This window comes from Drosophila serrata, unplaced genomic scaffold, assembly GCF_035046125.1.
Source record: "Drosophila serrata isolate PLE 108 unplaced genomic scaffold, ASM3504612v1 contig_342, whole genome shotgun sequence".
Lineage (NCBI taxonomy): Eukaryota > Metazoa > Arthropoda > Insecta > Diptera > Drosophilidae > Drosophila > Drosophila serrata.
In genome coordinates this window covers 96,044-115,539 of record NW_028257240.1, presented here as the reverse complement: position 1 = coordinate 115,539, position 19,496 = coordinate 96,044, and the positions used below count along the sequence as shown (strand labels likewise).

Below are 19,496 nucleotides of genomic sequence, written 5' to 3'. Positions count from 1 at the left end.
TGCTCGGTGAGGCGAGCGCGACTGACCAGATAGCTTAGGGACTTGAAGAAGGTCGACCGTGGCTCCACCCCAGAGGGCACGGGTCGCGTTACACGCCTGACTTAAAAGGAGGGATTTTCAAAACTTTCCCGGGTCACGGAAGTGGATGGGAGTCAGAGGATTCTTTTAGGTGTAGGAGTCAAGGGATTCTGCAGCTCGCATTAGCCGTACCGTATTTTATTGAAAAATTTAGACCCTGCTCTCTATTTTACAATTACAGGATTGAGATGCTATGCTAAAGAGTACACAAATAACCCTTGATGCTATGCTAAAGAGTATGCAAATAACCCTTGAATATTTGCAAATTAGTATAGCATCCCAAACTTGGAATTGTTAAATAGTGAGCAGGTAGAGAAGATATTTCAAGTCATTGACTTGAATCTAAATACTTGTATGGGGAAACACCCATCCTGTGAACACAGCTAGAAAAACTTCGGAGCTTAGAATCTTCGGCTTTAACCAGGTTTTTGTGAGCACAATAACCTGAGATGCAACCGAAAGGCTATCAGAATAAAAGTTAGGCCTATTGCATTCTGATAGGAAATACCTAGGGAGTAGGTTAGTTTTTTGGGTCGGGATTGGAAGACGTAGAAGGCGTAGTGGTATGATCAGGCCTGAGAAAAGTTGTTCCTACAACAACGTACTCTGGTCAGAAGATGGTAGAGCAATTAGTGTTAAAGAGTTTGTTCGGTTTGCCGCTTGTCCCATTGTGCGGGTGAGCGGCGTTCAGCCGATCGCAAGCTCGTTGCTGGTGCATACGAGTGCATACGAGGGAGAACGGAGGAGAAACAAAAAAGAACAGTCTGCAATTGCGAACGCCGCTGAACACACGCCGCCGATCTAAAGCTGTTATTTTTTATTATCTATCTGACTTAGTTTAAATTATAAAGCTTGAATATATTCTAGCAGTGTTTGGTTTTGCTTGGGAACCCCTCTTACAATGACCTCTTGTTAGTTATACAAGGGGAAATAACTATTCATGGTAGTCCAAGAGGGGAACCTGGAAGTGAAAACTTTAAATTCGAAAATTTGCTGTGTAAATAGATGCTGTTAGATCGCGGCTGTGTTAGGTCTGAAAGTCGGCTCGGCGAATACACAGGCTCGGGAGCTGTGGAATTTTCGAGACGCTCGTCTTCTGTGCTTATTCCCGGCCTCTCGAAGCCCGGGAAAGGAAACGACGATACCGTAGGCGCCGTAGCTGGAGGTCATGGCACTCTCGAAAGCGCTTCTTGTTTCTGTGCAAACGGAATAAGTGGACAAGTTGTGTGCGAGACAAGAATTTACCGAATTTTCTCATTACATGATTATTTGGGTTGGTGAGTTGCTCCATGTTTGTTTTGCATTCGGCAGCATGAAATCTGATTCGGAGGCTCCGAATTTTAAGCAGCTAACGAATTTGCAGGCAAATCGTTACCAATCTCTTAAATCGGTTTTGCAGAATTTTAAAAAGGATTCCCAATCGAGGAAAACAAGGATTTATTTAAGGAAGCGTCTAGAGCAAGTGGCAGAAATAAGGAACGTATTTCGGGAGACGGCTTCTGTGATCATAAATTTAGAAGGGTTTGCGGGCTCAAGCTATGCCGGGAAGAATTTCCCGTCGAAATTCGAGGAGCGCTATATCAAAGAGTCGCAACGACTAGGGTGCGATAATGAGACTCGACAAATGCAGCTCACGGCGATGGAGGACATATCTCACCAAAGCCGGCGGTCAATGTCGGATCAAAACCCAAACGCATCTTACAAATGCCAGACAGCAGTATTATTAACCCAATTTTTTCTTTAGAGGTTGATTCAGCATACGTTCTCCCTTCGGTGACTTCCTGCCTTCCGAGTCGTAGCTTCGCGCCACAGCGCTGGGATCATATTCGGGGCTCTCGTTGGCAGATTCTCACTACTCCCGGTCGAAGCGAGTCGATCCCATTCTAGGAGTGGACATGGCGCAAATCATGTTGCCCGACACCAGGATCGGACTACCCGGCGAGCCCATGGCCCAGAATATGCACTTCGGATGGATCCTATCTGGACGTGCAGAAGGCGTGAGGGAATGTTATGTTATGTTATGCGGAAATGTGTGAGATGCTTTCGGACCAGGCCATTCACGTCGACGCAGCTTATGGGATTTTTGCCGATTCACCGAGTGAGCCCCTCTAGTCGGCCATTCCTGGCGACTGGAGTTGATCACACAGGCGCTATAAAGCTGAAGGTAGCGCGGTTGCCTTTTACAAAGGATACATCACGGCTCACCTATAAGGAGTTGTCAACGATGCTCATAAGAATAGAAGCATGCCTAAACTCTCGGCCGCTTTGCCCTCTCACAGCTGTTGCTGACGATCTAAAGGTGTTCACGCCGGCTCATTTTCTGATTGGAGACTGCATACTGGCGCCTTCGAATATCGACCCCAGCCCAAGACCTTCGCAGGGAAATTTCTAGTGCAGCAATCGATGGTACGGCATTTCTGAAGGGCTTGGAGTCAAGACTGGCTAGCCCATCTGCAACAGAGGCCCAAGTGGTGTCAGGAGCCTGAGGGCTTTCAGCTCAACTACCTTATCCTCCTCAAGGATGACCGATTCCCCCGTCAGAATGGTCGTCGAGTTGAACCCAGGGAAGGATGCGTTAGTCCGGGTTGTAACGCTTAAAACAAAACAATGTTAAAATGGTCAGTGTCGAAAATTTGTCCGCTGCCGATACGTTTTTAAGAGCTCTCACTTACGCACTTACTTATATTTTAGCAGTGCTTGATCTTGCTTGGGAACCCCATTTACAATGACCTCTTGTTAGTTATATGAAGGCGAGAAAATCTTCCGATGTTTGATCAGGGGAGAGCCGCGAAACAACAATAGTCGGTGGAACCGCTATAAGGGTTTTTGGCAAGGCAGATTGGTTATGGACCAAACAGAAATCACCGGCGGTACGGGCATTGCCGCTGCAAATTCGGGTACCGAATCCTTCCTAGCGCTCGATCTCAGCACTCTTGGAATTAATGCTGAGGTCGAGGACTGTACCGAAAGAAGTTGCTGCTGAGAACCCGTTGCGGGTAGTTGGCGTCCGTCTACATGTTGCCCACCAATAACAATAGCAATAGTTTTTTTGCGCCTCGGAGACTAATTTCTTAGCGTAAGGCTATTAAGAGAAAGAGTTATACGAAAACTCGTTAAAATGCCCTTAAAACCGTTTTTGGTTTGCCGCATGAAAGACATAATTTCCCTCTCCACATCGCGACAGGCCACACAGCAGTAACGCAGGTCGATGTTTTTTTTTACTTCGTCCACCGTCCGAGCTGCAACACCAATACACTTAGCGTGCATGATGTTGTCGCACAGCCAGCAGCTGTGCTGCCCGATTGTAAGGTCACCTGCAGAACCTTTTTGCAGGTTTTGGCGAAACAGACAACATTTCCGGACATTATTAAGACTTACCACTGTACTTGTACTTGAGAAAAAACAGCTATATAGATAAGAAGTGAACAGTCACAGAAAGATTAAAGATGAATTATTTTATTATTATTCTCTTATTTAAATTTCTTATCTTTAAATTTTTATAAATCTTAACTATGTAGCTGTATCCTGCCACGTTTCTCTGTGGCATATTGTGGATGCACGCATAAGAAATAAGTCAAACAAAAAAGAATAATTTTAAAATTCATTTAATTCTGTAATATTTGTGGGTATACAATATTCTTCGTTTCTCCATTCTCCGCGTAAATATAAAGACTATCTTGTTTTCCGACACGGGAACACGCAACATATAATTGTCCGCGTGAAAAACAATCTGCATCCAAATCTAGACTACACAATTCCAGAGATTGACCTTGAGCTTTATTAATGATCATTGCGAACGCCAAACGAATGGGAAACTGCAATCTCTTGAACTCAAACGGTGTATCAGTCGGGATCAGAGGAATCCCAGGAATGAGGACATCTTCACCTTTGAAAGGACCAGTTATGATCGTTGCTTCTACTACGTTATTCATAAATTTCTTGACTGCGAGTCGCGTACCGTTGCAGAGTTTCGGCTGATTTATATTCCGGAGCATGATAATCGGCACACCTATTTTTAATTTCAATATGTGTGGTGGCATTCCAGGCAGATCATGTGAGTTTAGAAATTCCGTAGGGTAATTAACTGCTTTCTCTGCCTCCACAACGGTGTCTATCGACTTATATGTAATTTCGTCAGTAACTATGCTGAATTGGATTACATGATTGAGCTGGTAGACATCTTTGTTCTTGGCAGCGAGAATCGCTCGTCCACTGAGCCAATCGTGATTCCTATAATTCGGATATCGGGGAACACTTTTTGGATAAGTCCTTCCTTCGATGTAAGTAAATTACAGAAATTCTCGGGCAATACTATAATTCTCGACGTCTCATTGACTGGCAGCTTTCCGTTCCCAATGTCCAGTAGCTATCGTGAGAATACGTCGGCTGAGTCATCTTACTGTAACTGGACACGCATATTCGTCTTCAACTGTAATATACGTACATGTTGCCACAATATAGAATATTTCAGGCAAGCATTTATCTCGTCAGCTGGTGTCGATCGGGAAATCACAGGCAACGTTTGCCTGAAATCCCCTGCGAGCAATATTAACGCATTCCCAATTGGCTGGACAGCCCCACGCAAATCCCGCAATGATCGATCGAGAGCCTCCAGCGATTTTTTGTGTGCCACCGTGCATTCATCCCAAACAATGAGTTTACATCTTTGTAATACTTTTCCCATGCCAGATGCTATGGAAATGTTACTCGTAGGAGTCTCGATGATTTGCATGTTCAACGGCAACTTCAGCGCTGAATGAGCAGTCCTCCCACCAGGTAACAATGTCGCAGCGATTCCAGATGAAGCAAGAGCTAAAGCTATGTCCTTGTTAGCTCAAACTGTAGCCAAAATCAATGTAATGAGGAATGTTTTCCCCGTTCCTCCTGGAGCATCCAAAAAGAAGATGCCCCCAGCCACACTATTTACCACAATTTGGATTGGACATATGACTGGAGATCATGACTGTTGTAATTCTGCTCACGGCGCAAATCCACATCAAATGCTGCAGTCGCAGTTCGGGCAGGTGCTGGGATTCCCAATTGACTTAGCACTTTATTTGCAATAGCTAAGCACTTCTCTTTAATCCTTATCAAAGTTTCATTGTAAATTCCTTCTGTCAATTCCAATTCAGAATTTTCTAGACGTATTGAAAGTTCTGCTAGCTGCCTGTAGAGGGCGCAGCAGTAGGGGTACGGGGAAACGCGAAAAAATCTGATATATTCGCAAACGGAGATAAGTTATCAACATCAAAAGTAGACAATAACAGAGCTGGAACCTCAACACATGTTGAGTCAAAATTTGGGCTTAAACGGTTCAGAACTTTTCAAGTCTAAAAAGGAAGTAAACACGAACGAAGTAGACACGAACATTTATATATATATATATAAAAGTCAACTTTTTTCCCCTTGGAAAAACCCGATATTTCATTCAAACTGGAAATGGGGATTTATTTTTAGTTCCAATAAAAAACTGAAAGTGTTCGGAAAGTAACTTTTTACAACAATAAATTAAAAAGCTATTATGCGGACCTTGTCTTATTGATCTTGTAACGGAACTGCTTCTCTGAGGAACGTCGGGCTCAGGATGCCCAGGTCATCTCAGAAACAATCATCGCTAACAGAAACTCACAGCACTAGGAACAAAGAAAATAAATAAACAAACATACAATTGTGGACAACATTTGGAACAAAGAAATTAAATAAACAAACAAACAACTGTGGACAACACCTGTAGGCCCGAATTGGTGGCATAGCTGTTTTCGCCACGATGCGCCCACCCATCCTGTGATACCTACTGGTCGCCTTGGGGCATCACCTATCTCCGGCGAGCCAAAGCCTATTCAAGGCGGTCTGGCGAGAGGCTTATCTCTCCAGGTAAAAACTACTCAGCGTTCTTATTACGGTTTAATTCATATTAAGTTGTCCAGTTGTTAGATTTAATATGGCAGAAAAAGATTAATATAAGGCTTAGTTATGTTTTTCAAATTATTTATATAATTTAGTATGTAAATTAACAAATATTTAAATATACTTTTTTTTAAATTTAAAAATTTTTAAATTAAAAATTAAATGTTTTCATTTTCAATTTTTCTTTTATTTATTGGAAAAATTATTATTTTATTATATTATTATTTTATTATTATTATTATTTTATTATAACAAAATTGGAAAATCAAATTTGATGTTAAAAAAAAACTATTACATTTCTTTGTTGCTTATTTCAGGGATGATTTCCAAAAGCTGAATCACCTCGTCATCCAAAGCAATATACTTTTTTGAGAACGCGGAAGTTCATTTTGTCATCGATGATATTAGCGGGTCTGATGTCAGTAAAAGAGATTGCATAAGGTGTTCCATCGTATTTATTCTGGACGTTTTTCAAGTGTGATTTAAGCGATACTTGCGCATTCTATTCCTTTAAAAGCTGCTTGATATCCTTCAGTTATACGAGCAACAGTGTCATCAACCAAAGACTGCAAACTGACTTCCGCTGAAGTTTCCGAAATGTGTATGTCCTCAGGATAAGTCGCCTTTTTAGCCTTTAGCACAAGGAAACATTTTTGACCCATGATTATTCACAATTTTTTTAACTAGCTGGGACGAATTTTTTGTAAAGTCTCCATTTACTAAAGAGCTAAGGCGTCTTCAAGGTTAATATTTCTGGCATTTCCAACTTCTGCGCTCTAAGTAATTTTTGTGGGATTTTCTGAGTCTAGGTTCAATAACATCTGAGATGCATTTCTTTTGCCAGAATTATTGAAACTCACACGAGCAGCCACGACCAATTCTTTGCATGGGGTTTCCTTAACAATGTTGGAAACTCTTTGAACTTGGCGATGAGGTTTGCAATCAGAGAAAGCTCTTACTGGGGGCCCAGAGCTACTAGAGGCTATTTCAGTTAGCACAATAGACTCATTTAGCCAATTTTTATTTTGTTTTTGAAAATATATGTGGTTTCTACGGTATTTTTTCCACTTTTCCGTAATTTTGCTAGAAAATTTGGCTAATTTTTAATTCATTTGCTTGTATTCCTCATCGCTAATATTGTTCTTATCAATAAGGAATGAAAAAACATGACTTTGAATTGCCTCAAGTTTCTTTTCGAGTACAGATTCCTTGTGCCATATTGCAAAAAGCGTGCTTCTTAAAACCGACTGTTTGGTTTGGTCGCTTGTCCCATTGTGCGGGAGAGCGGCGTTCGGCTGGTCGCTCGCTCGGTGTTGGATAGTGCATACGAGAGAGATGGAATGAGAGGAGATGAACAGTCTGCATTTGCGAACGACGAGGAACGCACGCCGCCGATCTAACGCCGTATTATTAACACACACACGCCTGTATATAGAAGCTTAAATTAAATATTGAATTTATTCGTTTTGTGTTTGATCTTGCCTGGGAACCCCTCTTACAATGACCTCTTGCTAATAATACAAGGGGACACAACTATTCATGGTGGCCCATGAGGGGAACCTGCAAGTTAAAACGTTAAAGTTGGCAATTTGGTGTGTAAATAGATTTCGTTAGATCGCGGCCGCGTTAAGTTTGCAAGTCGGCTCGGCGAATTTCCTGAAAAGAGGAAAGCGATACATAGGCGCAACAACGGCGGTTTTCGGAATTGTCGAGACGATTTTCTTCTGCGCTTGTTCCCGGCCTCTCGAAACACGGGAGAGGAAACGACGATACATAGACGCCGCAGCTGCAGGTCCCGGAACTTTCGAGACGTTTCTTTTTGGTTTTTCGCTGCTTCTGGAGGGTGGAATCTTGTGTGTAAACGGAGTAAGTGGACAAGTTGCGTGCGAGACAAGAATTTACCGAATTTTTAAATTACATGATTTTGGGTTGGTGAGTTGCGCTAAGTTTGTTTTACGTTCGGCAGCATGAAATCTGATTCGGAGGCTCCGACTTTGGAGCAGTTAGCAAATTTGCAGGCAAATCGTTACCAATCTCTCAAATCGGTCTTGCAGAATTTTAAGAAGGATTCGCCATCCAGGAAAACAAGAATTTATCTAAAGAAGGGTCTGGAACAAGTGGAAGAAATTAGGAACGCGTTTCGGGAGACGGATTCCGTGATCGTGAATCTAGAAGGGTTTGCGGGCTCAAGCTATGCCAGGAAAAATTTCCTATCGGAATTTGAAGAGCGCTATATGAACGCCTATTGCGCCATCGCGGAGGACTTGGACAAACTTGGATCCGAGATTCCGGCACCGCCGCCCCCAACAGGTGGGGGCGCCGACCCGGAAGTGCGACTGAACATGCCACAGATGACAGTTAACAAGTTCTCCGGTGAGTGTGTGAGCTGGCCAGGATATTATGACGCCTTCATGAGCCTCATACACAACAACAACAATTTGAGTAATGTTCAACGGTTACACTTTCTCAAAGAGTCGTTGCCACTAGGGCGCGATAATGACATCCGAGAAATGCAGTTCATGGAGTCAAACTACGTCGTGGCGTGGGGAATGATGATTAAAAGGTATAATAATCCTCGTCTCGTCTTTTCTCACCACATGAACGCTATCTACGCTTTGCCCAGGTTGCAAAGAGATAGTACAGAATTAATAAGATCGATGTTAAGCACGGTCAATGTTTGCCTGGCTGCATTCCGCCGCGTTCAAGCCTTGGACGGGGAATCGCAGCACTGTTTGGCGCATTACGTAGCATCGAAGCTGCCCAAGGAGACCCATAGCGCTTGGGAGCATCATCAAGGAAGCGGCGCCGCCGTTCCGACCTACAAGGAATTGGAATCATTTTTGAATGATCGGCTGATTATAATGGATGCGATTGAGAACCGAAGCTCTTCGTACGACTCCAATATTGGCCCAGGATCCACCGACCCGAGCAAACGAGTGCGAGTGCATAATGCACAGGAGCGCTTAGCACGGGCGAATAGCGCCTGCTACCACTGTGGGGGCGACCATATTCTGCGTCGTTGCACAGCCTTTCTGGCCTTGGACTGCTATCAGAGAAAGGATATAGTGAGCAGAGCGAAATTATGTATTAATTGTTTGAGCAAGTCACATGCGCTGCCGCGCTGCACCAGCAACAAGAGCTGCCAAGTATGTGGGCAGCGCCATCACACCCTGTTGCACTTCCCAGTAATGGCTCAGCCGGTCCGGCCTTCAACCCCGCATCTTAGTGCACCCACAGCCACGGAGAACATATATCCGCAGCAGCGGTCAAGTTCGAGTCAAAACCCAAGCGCATCTTACAGATGCCATTCGGCAACGTCGCCGAATGTTTCTTCGAGGAGCGTACTTCTCGCCACTGCTCGTATCACCGTGCGAAATCCGGTCAACGGGCTGCAAGCCATCATTAATGCTCTCATTGATCAAGGATCTGTGGCAACTATAGTATCTGAGCACGTCGTACAGTCCCTGCATCTGACGCGGGCCAGTACCCGAGCGTCCATTTTTGGGGTCGGCCCCGGGGTTGGTTGTCGTCGACGCCCAATATCAGCGGATTTTATGGAGGGCGGCGGATGGATCGATCCACGTTTATGCATTGTCGACGCTAACGTTCGGAACGGCTTCTGCGCTCTTCACGGCCATCAGGGTCATTCAACAGCTAGCGAAGGATGAACGGCGTTCATTTCCTAAAGCGGAAGAGGTGTTGATGCATGAGATATACGTGGACGACATTCTTTCCGGAGGACATTCGATAGAAGAGACGGAAGACAAGAGGACCCAGGTGGCGGGGGCGATAAAATCCGCACGCATGGAGTTGCGGAAATGGTCCAGCAATGAAGCGAGTATCCTGCTCTCTATTCCGTTGGATCATCAGTGCAGTCAGACACCATTAAACTGGGACACCACGGATCCTATCAAGGCGCTAGGAATGTATTGGCTTCCAAATAAGGACTGTTTCAAATTTCGGATCAATTTTGAGATACCGGATAGCCTAACCAAAAGGATGATTCTATTGAGCATAGCAAAGCTGTTTGACCCGCTGGGACTCATCGCGTCGGTCATCATCTCGGGAAAGTTAATACTGAAGGACGTAACTATGGCGAAGAAAACAAATGCAGACGGAACCATGGCAACTCTGGATTGGGACGACGAGGTTCCTAATGCGCTTGCGGAACGGTGGCAAGCGTTTCGGGACGGCTTGCTAAGGATCGGCGATATTAGTATACAGCGGTGGATTCATTAGTTTCGGCTCAGCTTCACGCGTTTTGTGACGGGTCGTCGACATTCTATGCAGCTGCGACTTACTTAAGGCTCCAGCATCAAGATGGAACGTGCTACGCCTCTTTGTTGGCCGCAAAGTCAAAGGTTACTCCTACCAAACCCTTGACCATACCTAGGACGAAGCTGAGTGGTGCCGTCAAGTTGGTGAAATGGTTAACCGCGGCCAGGTGGATAAATGACCTCCCAATCCAGACCTTTTACTGGACGGATGCTACAATTCTTCTGCATTGGCTACACGGGGACGTCAATAGATGGAAGACTTTAGTCGCTAACAGGGTCGCCTTTATTCTGGATCATTCTACGCCATCACAATGAGGCCATGTAGGGACTAGCGGGACCCAGGAGACTGTGCGACAAGAGGGCTATCTCCGGGTGAGCTAGCGGGCTATAGCTTGTGGTGGCGAGGCCCGGAGTGGCTTACACGCTGTCATGGTGACTGGCCCTCGACGGAGGTCGGTCAGGCCGACATGAATGATGCCGCCTTAGAGGCGAAGACGGATAAAGTTCGCGTTCACCACACAGTCCCGCTGCCATCGTTGATTGAGAGATTTTCGAGTTTCACCCAGGCCGTGAGAGTCGTAGCGTACGTATTTCGGTTCAAGTCCAATATTGCCGGAAAAGGAGAGAGGCGCACCGGTCCCCTAGGCATCGAAGAGCTCGACCATGCTCTATTCGCTATCGTGCGCATCGTCCAAGGGGAGTCTTTCGCGTCGGAGCTGACCGCAGTAAAAAATTCTAAGCGGCTGCCCTCCAGAAGTAAGCTCTCGAGCTTGTCACCGATCTTAGTAGAGGGCATACTGCGAGTAAGGGGGCGATTGCGCCATTCTGGTCTGTCGCACGAGCGTCGCCATCCAATTATCATTCCAAGCTCTCATCATTTTACACAACTAGTAATACGCTATTCGCATATCTTGACTCTGCACGGAGGTGCGCAGCTTACTCTGGCGCACACTCGCCAACGGTTCTGGATACTGACAGGAAGGCAGGCGGTGCGATCTATTGTACGGAAATGTGTGAAGTGCTTTCGGGCCCGGCCAATCACTTCGGCACAGCTTATGGGAGATTTGCCGATACACAGAGTGAACCCCCCTAGTCGGCCATTCCTGGCGACTGGAGTTGATTACACAGGCGCTATAGATCTGAAGGCAGCGCGGTTGCGAGGAACTGCCGTTTACAAGGGATACATCGCCGTTTTCATTTGCCTTGCAACAAAGGCAGTGCATCTAGAAGCGGTAACAGGTCTCACCACGGAGCATTTTCTTCTAGCTCTGGGAAGGTTTACCGGTCGGCGAGGGATCGTTCAACATCTCTACAGTGACAACGGAACCAACTTTGTCGGCGCGGATAATCTGATGAAGGCATTCTGCGGTAAGCTTCAGGAGGACTATGAGAAGCTCATAGCCCCCAAGCTCGCTTCGCAGCGGACCACCTGGCACTTTAATCCTCCGCAGTCGCCCAATTTTGGCGGGCTGTGGGAGGCTAATGTGAAGGCGGTTAAACATCATCTCAAGAGGGTCATTGGGGATCGAAGGCTCACCTATGAGGAGTTGTCAACGGTGCTCATAAGCATAGAGACGTGCCTCAACTCCCGACCGCTCTGCCCTCTCACAGCTGATGCAGATGATCTCGAGGTGTTCACACAGGCGCATTTTTTGATTGGAGACTCCATGCTGGCGCCTCCGGAATATCGACCTCAGTCCAAGTCCTTCGTGGAGCAGTTTCTAGTCCAGCAATCGATGATAAGGCATTTCTGGAAGGCTTGGAGTCGAGACTGGCTAGCCAATCTGCAGCAGAGACCCAAGTGGTGTCAGGAGACTGAGGGCATTCAGCTCCACGACCTTGTCATCATCAAGGATGACCGATTTCCGCCGTCGCAATGGCTACTGGGGCGCGTTGTGGAGTTGCACCCAGGGACTGACGCGTTGGTCCGGGTTGTAACGCTTAAAACCAAGCAAGGCCATTTAAAACGGTCAGTGTCAAAACTTTGTCCACTGCCGATACGTTCTTAGAGCTCTCACTTTGCGCACCTCAACCATAATGAATTGTTTCTTGCGCACGTTTCTTGTCTCATTTCTCCATACTAGATTCTACCCCGCCTACCACCGTGCAGGATCTGGACAAGTGAAGATGTTTCATGCTTAGTCTAGCATTGGCTGGCGGCATGTTTGGTTTGGTCGCTTGTCCCATTGTGCGGGAGAGCGGCGTTCGGCTGGTCGCTCGCTCGGTGTTGGATAGTGCATACGAGAGAGATGGAATGAGAGGAGAAGAACAGTCTGCATTTGCGAACGACGAGGAACGCACGCCGCCGATCTAACGCCGTATTATTAACACACACACGCCTGTATATAGAAGCTTAAATTAAATATTGAATTTATTCGTTTTGTGTTTGATCTTGCCTGGGAACCCCTCTTACAATGACCTCTTGCTAATAATACAAGGGGACACAACTATTCATGGTGGCCCATGAGGGGAACCTGCAAGTTAAAACGTTAAAGTTGGCAATTTGGTGTGTAAATAGATTTCGTTAGATCGCGGCCGCGTTAAGTTTGCAAGTCGGCTCGGCGAATTTCCTGAAAAGAGGAAAGCGATACATAGGCGCAACAACGGCGGTTTTCGGAATTGTCGAGACGATTTTCTTCTGCGCTTGTTCCCGGCCTCTCGAAACACGGGAGAGGAAACGACGATACATAGACGCCGCAGCTGCAGGTCACGGAACTTTCGAGACGTTTCTTTTTGGTTTTTCGCTGCTTCTGGAGGGTGGAATCTTGTGTGTAAACGGAGTAAGTGGACAAGTTGCGTGCGAGACAAGAATTTACCGAATTTTTAAATTACATGATTTTGGGTTGGTGAGTTGCGCTAAGTTTGTTTTACGTTCGGCAGCATGAAATCTGATTCGGAGGCTCCGACTTTGGTGCAGTTAGCAAATTTGCAGGCAAATCGTTACCAATCTCTCAAATCGGTCTTGCAGAATTTTAAGAAGGATTCGCCATCCAGGAAAACAAGAATTTATCTAAAGAAGGGTCTGGAACAAGTGGAAGAAATTAGGAACGCGTTTCGGGAGACGGATTCCGTGATCGTGAATCTAGAAGGGTTTGCGGGCTCAAGCTATGCCGGGAAAAATTTCCTATCGGAATTTGAAGAGCGCTATATGAACGCCTATTGCGCCATCGCGGAGGACTTGGACAAACTTGGATTCGAGATTCCGGCACCGCCGCCCCCAACAGGTGGGGGCGCCGACACGGAAGTGCGACTGAATATGCCACAGATGGCAGTTCCCAAGTTCTCCGGTGAGTGTGTGAGCTGGCCAGGATATTATGACGCCTTCATGAGCCTCATACACAACAACAACAATTTGAGTAATGTTCAACGGTTACACTTTCTCAAAGAGTCGTTGCCACTAGGGCGCGATAATGACATCCGAGAAATGCAGTTCATGGAGTCAAACTACGTCGTGGCGTGGGGAATGATGATTAAAAGGTATAATAATCCTCGTCTCGTCTTTTCTCACCACATGAACGCTATCTACGCTTTGCCCAGGTTGCAAAGAGATAGTACAGAATTAATAAGATCGATGTTAAGCACGGTCAATGTTTGCCTGGCTGCATTCCGCCGCGTTCAAGCCTTGGACGGGGAATCGCAGCACTGGTTGGCGCATTACGTAGCATCGAAGCTGCCCAAGGAGACCCATAGCGCTTGGGAGCATCATCAAGGAAGCGGCGCCGCCGTTCCGACCTACAAGGAATTGGAATCATTTTTGAATGATCGGCTGATTATAATGGATGCGATTGAGAACCGAAGCTCTTCGTACGACTCCAATATTGGCCCAGGATCCACCGACCCGAGCAAACGAGTGCGAGTGCATAATGCACAGGAGCGCTTAGCACGGGCGAATAGCGCCTGCTACCACTGCGACCATATTCTGCGTCGTTGCACAGCCTTTCTGGCCTTGGACTGCTATCAGAGAAAGGATATAGTGAGCAGAGCGAAATTATGTATTAATTGTTTGAGCAAGTCACATGCGCTGCCGCGCTGCACCAGCAACAAGAGCTGCCAAGTATGTGGGCAGCGCCATCACACCCTGTTGCACTTCCCAGTAATGGCTCAGCCGGTCTGGCCTTCAACCCCGCATCTTAGTGCACCCACAGCCACGGAGAACATATCTCAGCAGAGCCGGCGGTCAAGTTCGAGTCAAAACCCAAGCGCATCTTACAGATGCCATTCGGCAACGTCGCCGAATGTTTCTTCGAGGAGCGTACTTCTCGCCACTGCTCGTATCACCGTGCGAAATCCGGTCAACGGGCTGCAAGCCATCATTAATGCTCTCATTGATCAAGGATCTGAGGCAACTATAGTATCTGAGCACGTCGTACAGTCCCTGCATCTGACGCGGGCCAGTACCCGAGCGTCCATTTTTGGGGTCGGCCCCGGGGTTGGTTGTCGTCGACGCCCAATATCAGCGGATTTTATGGAGGGCGGCGGATGGATCGATCCACGTTTATGCATTGTCGACGCTAACGTTCGGAACGGCTTCAGCGCCCTTCACGGCCATCACGGTCATTCAACAGCTAGCGAAGGATGAACGGCGTTCATTTCCTAAAGCGGAAGAGGTGTTGATGCATGAGATATACGTGGACGACATTCTTTCCGGAGGACATTCGATAGAAGAGACGGAAGACAAGAGGACCCAGGTGGCGGGGGCGATAAAATCCGCACGCATGGAGTTGCGGAAATGGTCCAGCAATGAAGCGAGTATCCTGCTCTCTATTCCGTTGGAGCATCAGTGCAGTCAGACACCATTAAACTGGGACACCACGGATCCTATCAAGGCGCTAGGAATGTATTGGCTTCCAAATAAAGACTGTTTCAAATTTCGGATCAATTTTGAGATACCGGATAGCCTAACCAAAAGGATGATTCTATTGAGCATAGCAAAGCTGTTTGACCCGCTGGGACTCATCGCGTCGGTCATCATCTCGGGAAAGTTAATACTGAAGGACGTAACTATGGCGAAGAAAACAAATGCAGACGGAACCATGGCAACTCTGGATTGGGACGACGGTGGCAAGCGTTTCGGGACGGCTTGCTAAGGATCGGCGATATTAGTATACAGCGGTAGATTCATTATTCTCCTGGAGCCATAGTTTCGGCTCAGCTTCACGCGTTTTGTGACGGGTCGTCGACATCCTATGCAGCTGCGACTTATTTAAGGCTCCAGCACCAAGATGGAACGTGCTACGCCTCTTTGTTGGCCGCAAAGTCAAAGGTTACTCCTACCAAATGAAATGGTTAACCGCGGCCAGGTGGATAAATGACCTCCCAATCCAGACCTTTTACTGGACGGATGCTACAATTCTTCTGCATTGGCTACACGGGGACGTCAATAGATGGAAGACTTTCGTCGCTAACAGGGTCGCCTTTATTCTGGATCATTCTACGCCATCACAATGAGGCCATGTAGGGACTAGCGGGACCCAGGAGACTGTGCGACAAGAGGGCTATCTCCGGGTGAGCTAGCGGGCTATAGCTTGTGGTGGCGAGGCCCGGAGTGGCTTACACGCTGTCATGGTGACTGGGCCTCGACGGAGGTCGGTCAGGCCGACATGAATGCCGCCTTAGAGGCGAAGACGGATAAAGTTCGCGTTCACCACACAGTCCCGCTGCCATCGTTGATTGAGAGATTTTCGAGTTTCACCCAGGCCGTGAGAGTCGTAGCGTACGTATTTCGGTTCAAGTCCAATATTGCCGGAAAAGGAGAGAGGCGCACCGGTCCCCTAGGCATCGAAGAGCTCGACCATGCTCTATTCGCTATCGTGCGCATCGTCCAAGGGGAGTCTTTCGCGTCGGAGCTGACCGCAGTAAAAAATTCTAAGCGGCTGCCCTCCAGAAGTAAGCTCTCGAGCTTGTCACCGATCTTAGTAGAGGGCATACTGCGAGTAAGGGGGCGATTGCGCCATTCTGGTCTGTCGCACGAGCGTCGCCATCCAATTATCATTCCAAGCTCTCATCATTTTACACAACTAGTAATACGCTATTCGCATATCTTGACTCTGCACGGAGGTGCGCAGCTTACTCTGGCGCACACTCGCCAACGGTTCTGGATACTGACAGGAAGGCAGGCGGTGCGATCTATTGTACGGAAATGTGTGAAGTGCTTTCGGGCCCGGCCAATCACGTCGGCACAGCTTATGGGAGATTTGCCGATACACAGAGTGAACCCCCCTAGTCGGCCATTCCTGGCGACTGAAGTTGATTACACAGGCGCTATAGATCTGAAGGCAGCACGGTTGCGAGGAACTGCCGTTTACAAGGGATACATCGCCGTTTTCATTTGCCTTGCAACACAGGCAGTGCATCTAGAAGCGGTGACAGGCCTCACCACGGAGCATTTTCTTCTAGCTCTGGGAAGGTTTACCGGTCGGCGAGGGATCGTTCAACATCTCTACAGTGACAACGGAACCAACTTTGTCGGCGCGGATAATCTGATGAAGGCATTCTGCGGTAAGCTTCAGGAGGACTATGAGAAGCTCATAGCCCCCAAGCTCGCTTCGCAGCGGACCACCTGGCACTTTAATCCTCCGCAGTCGCCCAATTTTGGCGGGCTGTGGGAGGCTAATGTGAAGGCGGTTAAACATCATCTCAAGAGGGTCATTGGGGATCGAAGGCTCACCTATGAGGAGTTGTCAACGGTGCTCATAAGCATAGAGACGTGCCTCAACTCCCGACCGCTCTGCCCTCTCACAGCTGATGCAGATGATCTCGAGGTGTTCACACAGGCGCATTTTTTGATTGGAGACTCCATGCTGGCGCCTCCGGAATATCGACCTCAGTCCAAGTCCTTCGTGGAGCAGTTTCTAGTCCAGCAATCGATGATAAGGCATTTCTGGAAGGCTTGGAGTCGAGACTGGCTAGCCAATCTGCAGCAGAGACCCAAGTGGTGTCAGGAGACTGAGGGCATTCAGCTCCACGACCTTGTCATCATCAAGGATGACCGATTTCCGCCGTCGCAATGGCTACTGGGGCGCGTTGTGGAGTTGCACCCAGGGACTGACGCGTTGGTCCGGGTTGTAACGCTTAAAACCAAGCAAGGCCATTTAAAACGGTCAGTGTCAAAACTTTGTCCACTGCCGATACGTTCTTAGAGCTCTCACTTTGCGCACCTCAACCATAATGAATTGTTTCTTGCGCACGTTTCTTGTCTCATTTCTCCATACTAGATTCTACCCCGCCTACCACCGTGCAGGATCTGGACAAGTGGAGATGTTTCATGCTTAGTCTAGCATTGGCTGGCGGCATGTTTGGTTTGGTCGCTTGTCCCATTGTGCGGGAGAGCGGCGTTCGGCTGGTCGCTCGCTCGGTGTTGGATAGTGCATACGAGAGAGATGGAATGAGAGGAGAAGAACAGTCTGCATTTGCGAACGACGAGGAACGCACGCCGCCGATCTAACGCCGTATTATTAACACACACACGCCTGTATATAGAAGCTTAAATTAAATATTGAATTTATTCGTTTTGTGTTTGATCTTGCCTGGGAACCCCTCTTACAATGACCTCTTGCTAATAATACAAGGGGACACAACTATTCATGGTGGCCCATGAGGGGAACCTGCAAGTTAAAACGTTAAAGTTGGCAATTTGGTGTGTAAATAGATTTCGTTAGATCGCGGCCGCGTTAAGTTTGCAAGTCGGCTCGGCGAATTTCCTGAAAAGAGGAAAGCGATACATAGGCGCAACAACGGCGGTTTTCGGAATTGTCGAGACGATTTTCTTCTGCGCTTGTTCCCGGCCTCTCGAAACACGGGAGAGGAAACGACGATACATAGACGCCGCAGCTGCAGGTCACGGAACTTTCGAGACGTTTCTTTTTGGTTTTTCGCTGCTTCTGGAGGGTGGAATCTTGTGTGTAAACGGAGTAAGTGGACAAGTTGCGTGCGAGACAAGAATTTACCGAATTTTTAAATTACATGATTTTGGGTTGGTGAGTTGCGCTAAGTTTGTTTTACGTTCGGCAGCATGAAATCTGATTCGGAGGCTCCGACTTTGGTGCAGTTAGCAAATTTGCAGGCAAATCGTTACCAATCTCTCAAATCGGTCTTGCAGAATTTTAAGAAGGATTCGCCATCCAGGAAAACAAGAATTTATCTAAAGAAGGGTCTGGAACAAGTGGAAGAAATTAGGAACGCGTTTCGGGAGACGGATTCCGTGATCGTGAATCTAGAAGGGTTTGCGGGCTCAAGCTATGCCGGGAAAAATTTCCTATCGGAATTTGAAGAGCGCTATATGAACGCCTATTGCGCCATCGCGGAGGACTTGGACAAACTTGGATTCGAGATTCCGGCACCGCCGCCCCCAACAGGTGGGGGCGCCGACCCGGAAGTGCGACTGAATATGCCACAGATGGCAGTTCCCAAGTTCTCCGGTGAGTGTGTGAGCTGGCCAGGATATTATGACGCCTTCATGAGCCTCATACACAACAACAACAATTTGAGTAATGTTCAACGGTTACACTTTCTCAAAGAGTCGTTGCCACTAGGGCGCGATAATGACATCCGAGAAATGCAGTTCATGGAGTCAAACTACGTCGTGGCGTGGGGAATGATGATTAAAAGGTATAATAATCCTCGTCTCGTCTTTTCTCACCACATGAACGCTATCTACGCTTTGCCCAGGTTGCAAAGAGATAGTACAGAATTAATAAGATCGATGTTAAGCACGGTCAATGTTTGCCTGGCTGCATTCCGCCGCGTTCAAGCCTTGGACGGGGAATCGCAGCACTGGTTGGCGCATTACGTAGCATCGAAGCTGCCCAAGGAGACCCATAGCGCTTGGGAGCATCATCAAGGAAGCGGCGCCGCCGTTCCGACCTACAAGGAATTGGAATCATTTTTGAATGATCGGCTGATTATAATGGATGCGATTGAGAACCGAAGCTCTTCGTACGACTCCAATATTGGCCCAGGATCCACCGACCCGAGCAAACGAGTGCGAGTGCATAATGCACAGGAGCGCTTAGCACGGGCGAATAGCGCCTGCTACCACTGCGACCATATTCTGCGTCGTTGCACAGCCTTTCTGGCCTTGGACTGCTATCAGAGAAAGGATATAGTGAGCAGAGCGAAATTATGTATTAATTGTTTGAGCAAGTCACATGCGCTGCCGCGCTGCACCAGCAACAAGAGCTGCCAAGTATGTGGGCAGCGCCATCACACCCTGTTGCACTTCCCAGTAATGGCTCA

At 47.4% G+C, this 19,496-nt stretch overlaps 3 protein-coding genes across 3 annotated transcripts; all 3 read left to right on the top strand.

Moving 5' to 3' along the window:
• The first annotated feature begins 10,729 nt into the window (after window positions 1-10,729).
• On the top strand, window positions 10,730-12,271 carry LOC147642872 (uncharacterized). Its single transcript, XM_086838007.1, has one exon. It carries the CDS (start codon window positions 10,730-10,732, stop codon window positions 12,269-12,271), a length of 1,542 nt encoding a protein of 513 aa, XP_086694133.1.
• A 3,591-nt stretch (window positions 12,272-15,862) lies between these two features.
• Window positions 15,863-17,048, top strand: LOC147642871 (uncharacterized). Its single transcript, XM_086838006.1, has 2 exons — window positions 15,863-16,948; window positions 17,004-17,048. The coding sequence occupies exons 1-2, from the start codon at window positions 15,863-15,865 to the stop codon at window positions 17,046-17,048; spliced, it is 1,131 nt and encodes a 376-aa protein (XP_086694132.1).
• On the top strand, window positions 16,942-18,013 carry LOC147642870 (uncharacterized). Its single transcript, XM_086838002.1, has one exon. The coding sequence runs from the start codon at window positions 17,060-17,062 to the stop codon at window positions 17,399-17,401; it is 342 nt and encodes a 113-aa protein (XP_086694128.1). The 5' UTR covers window positions 16,942-17,059; the 3' UTR covers window positions 17,402-18,013.
• Window positions 18,014-19,496: the final 1,483 nt, after the last annotated feature.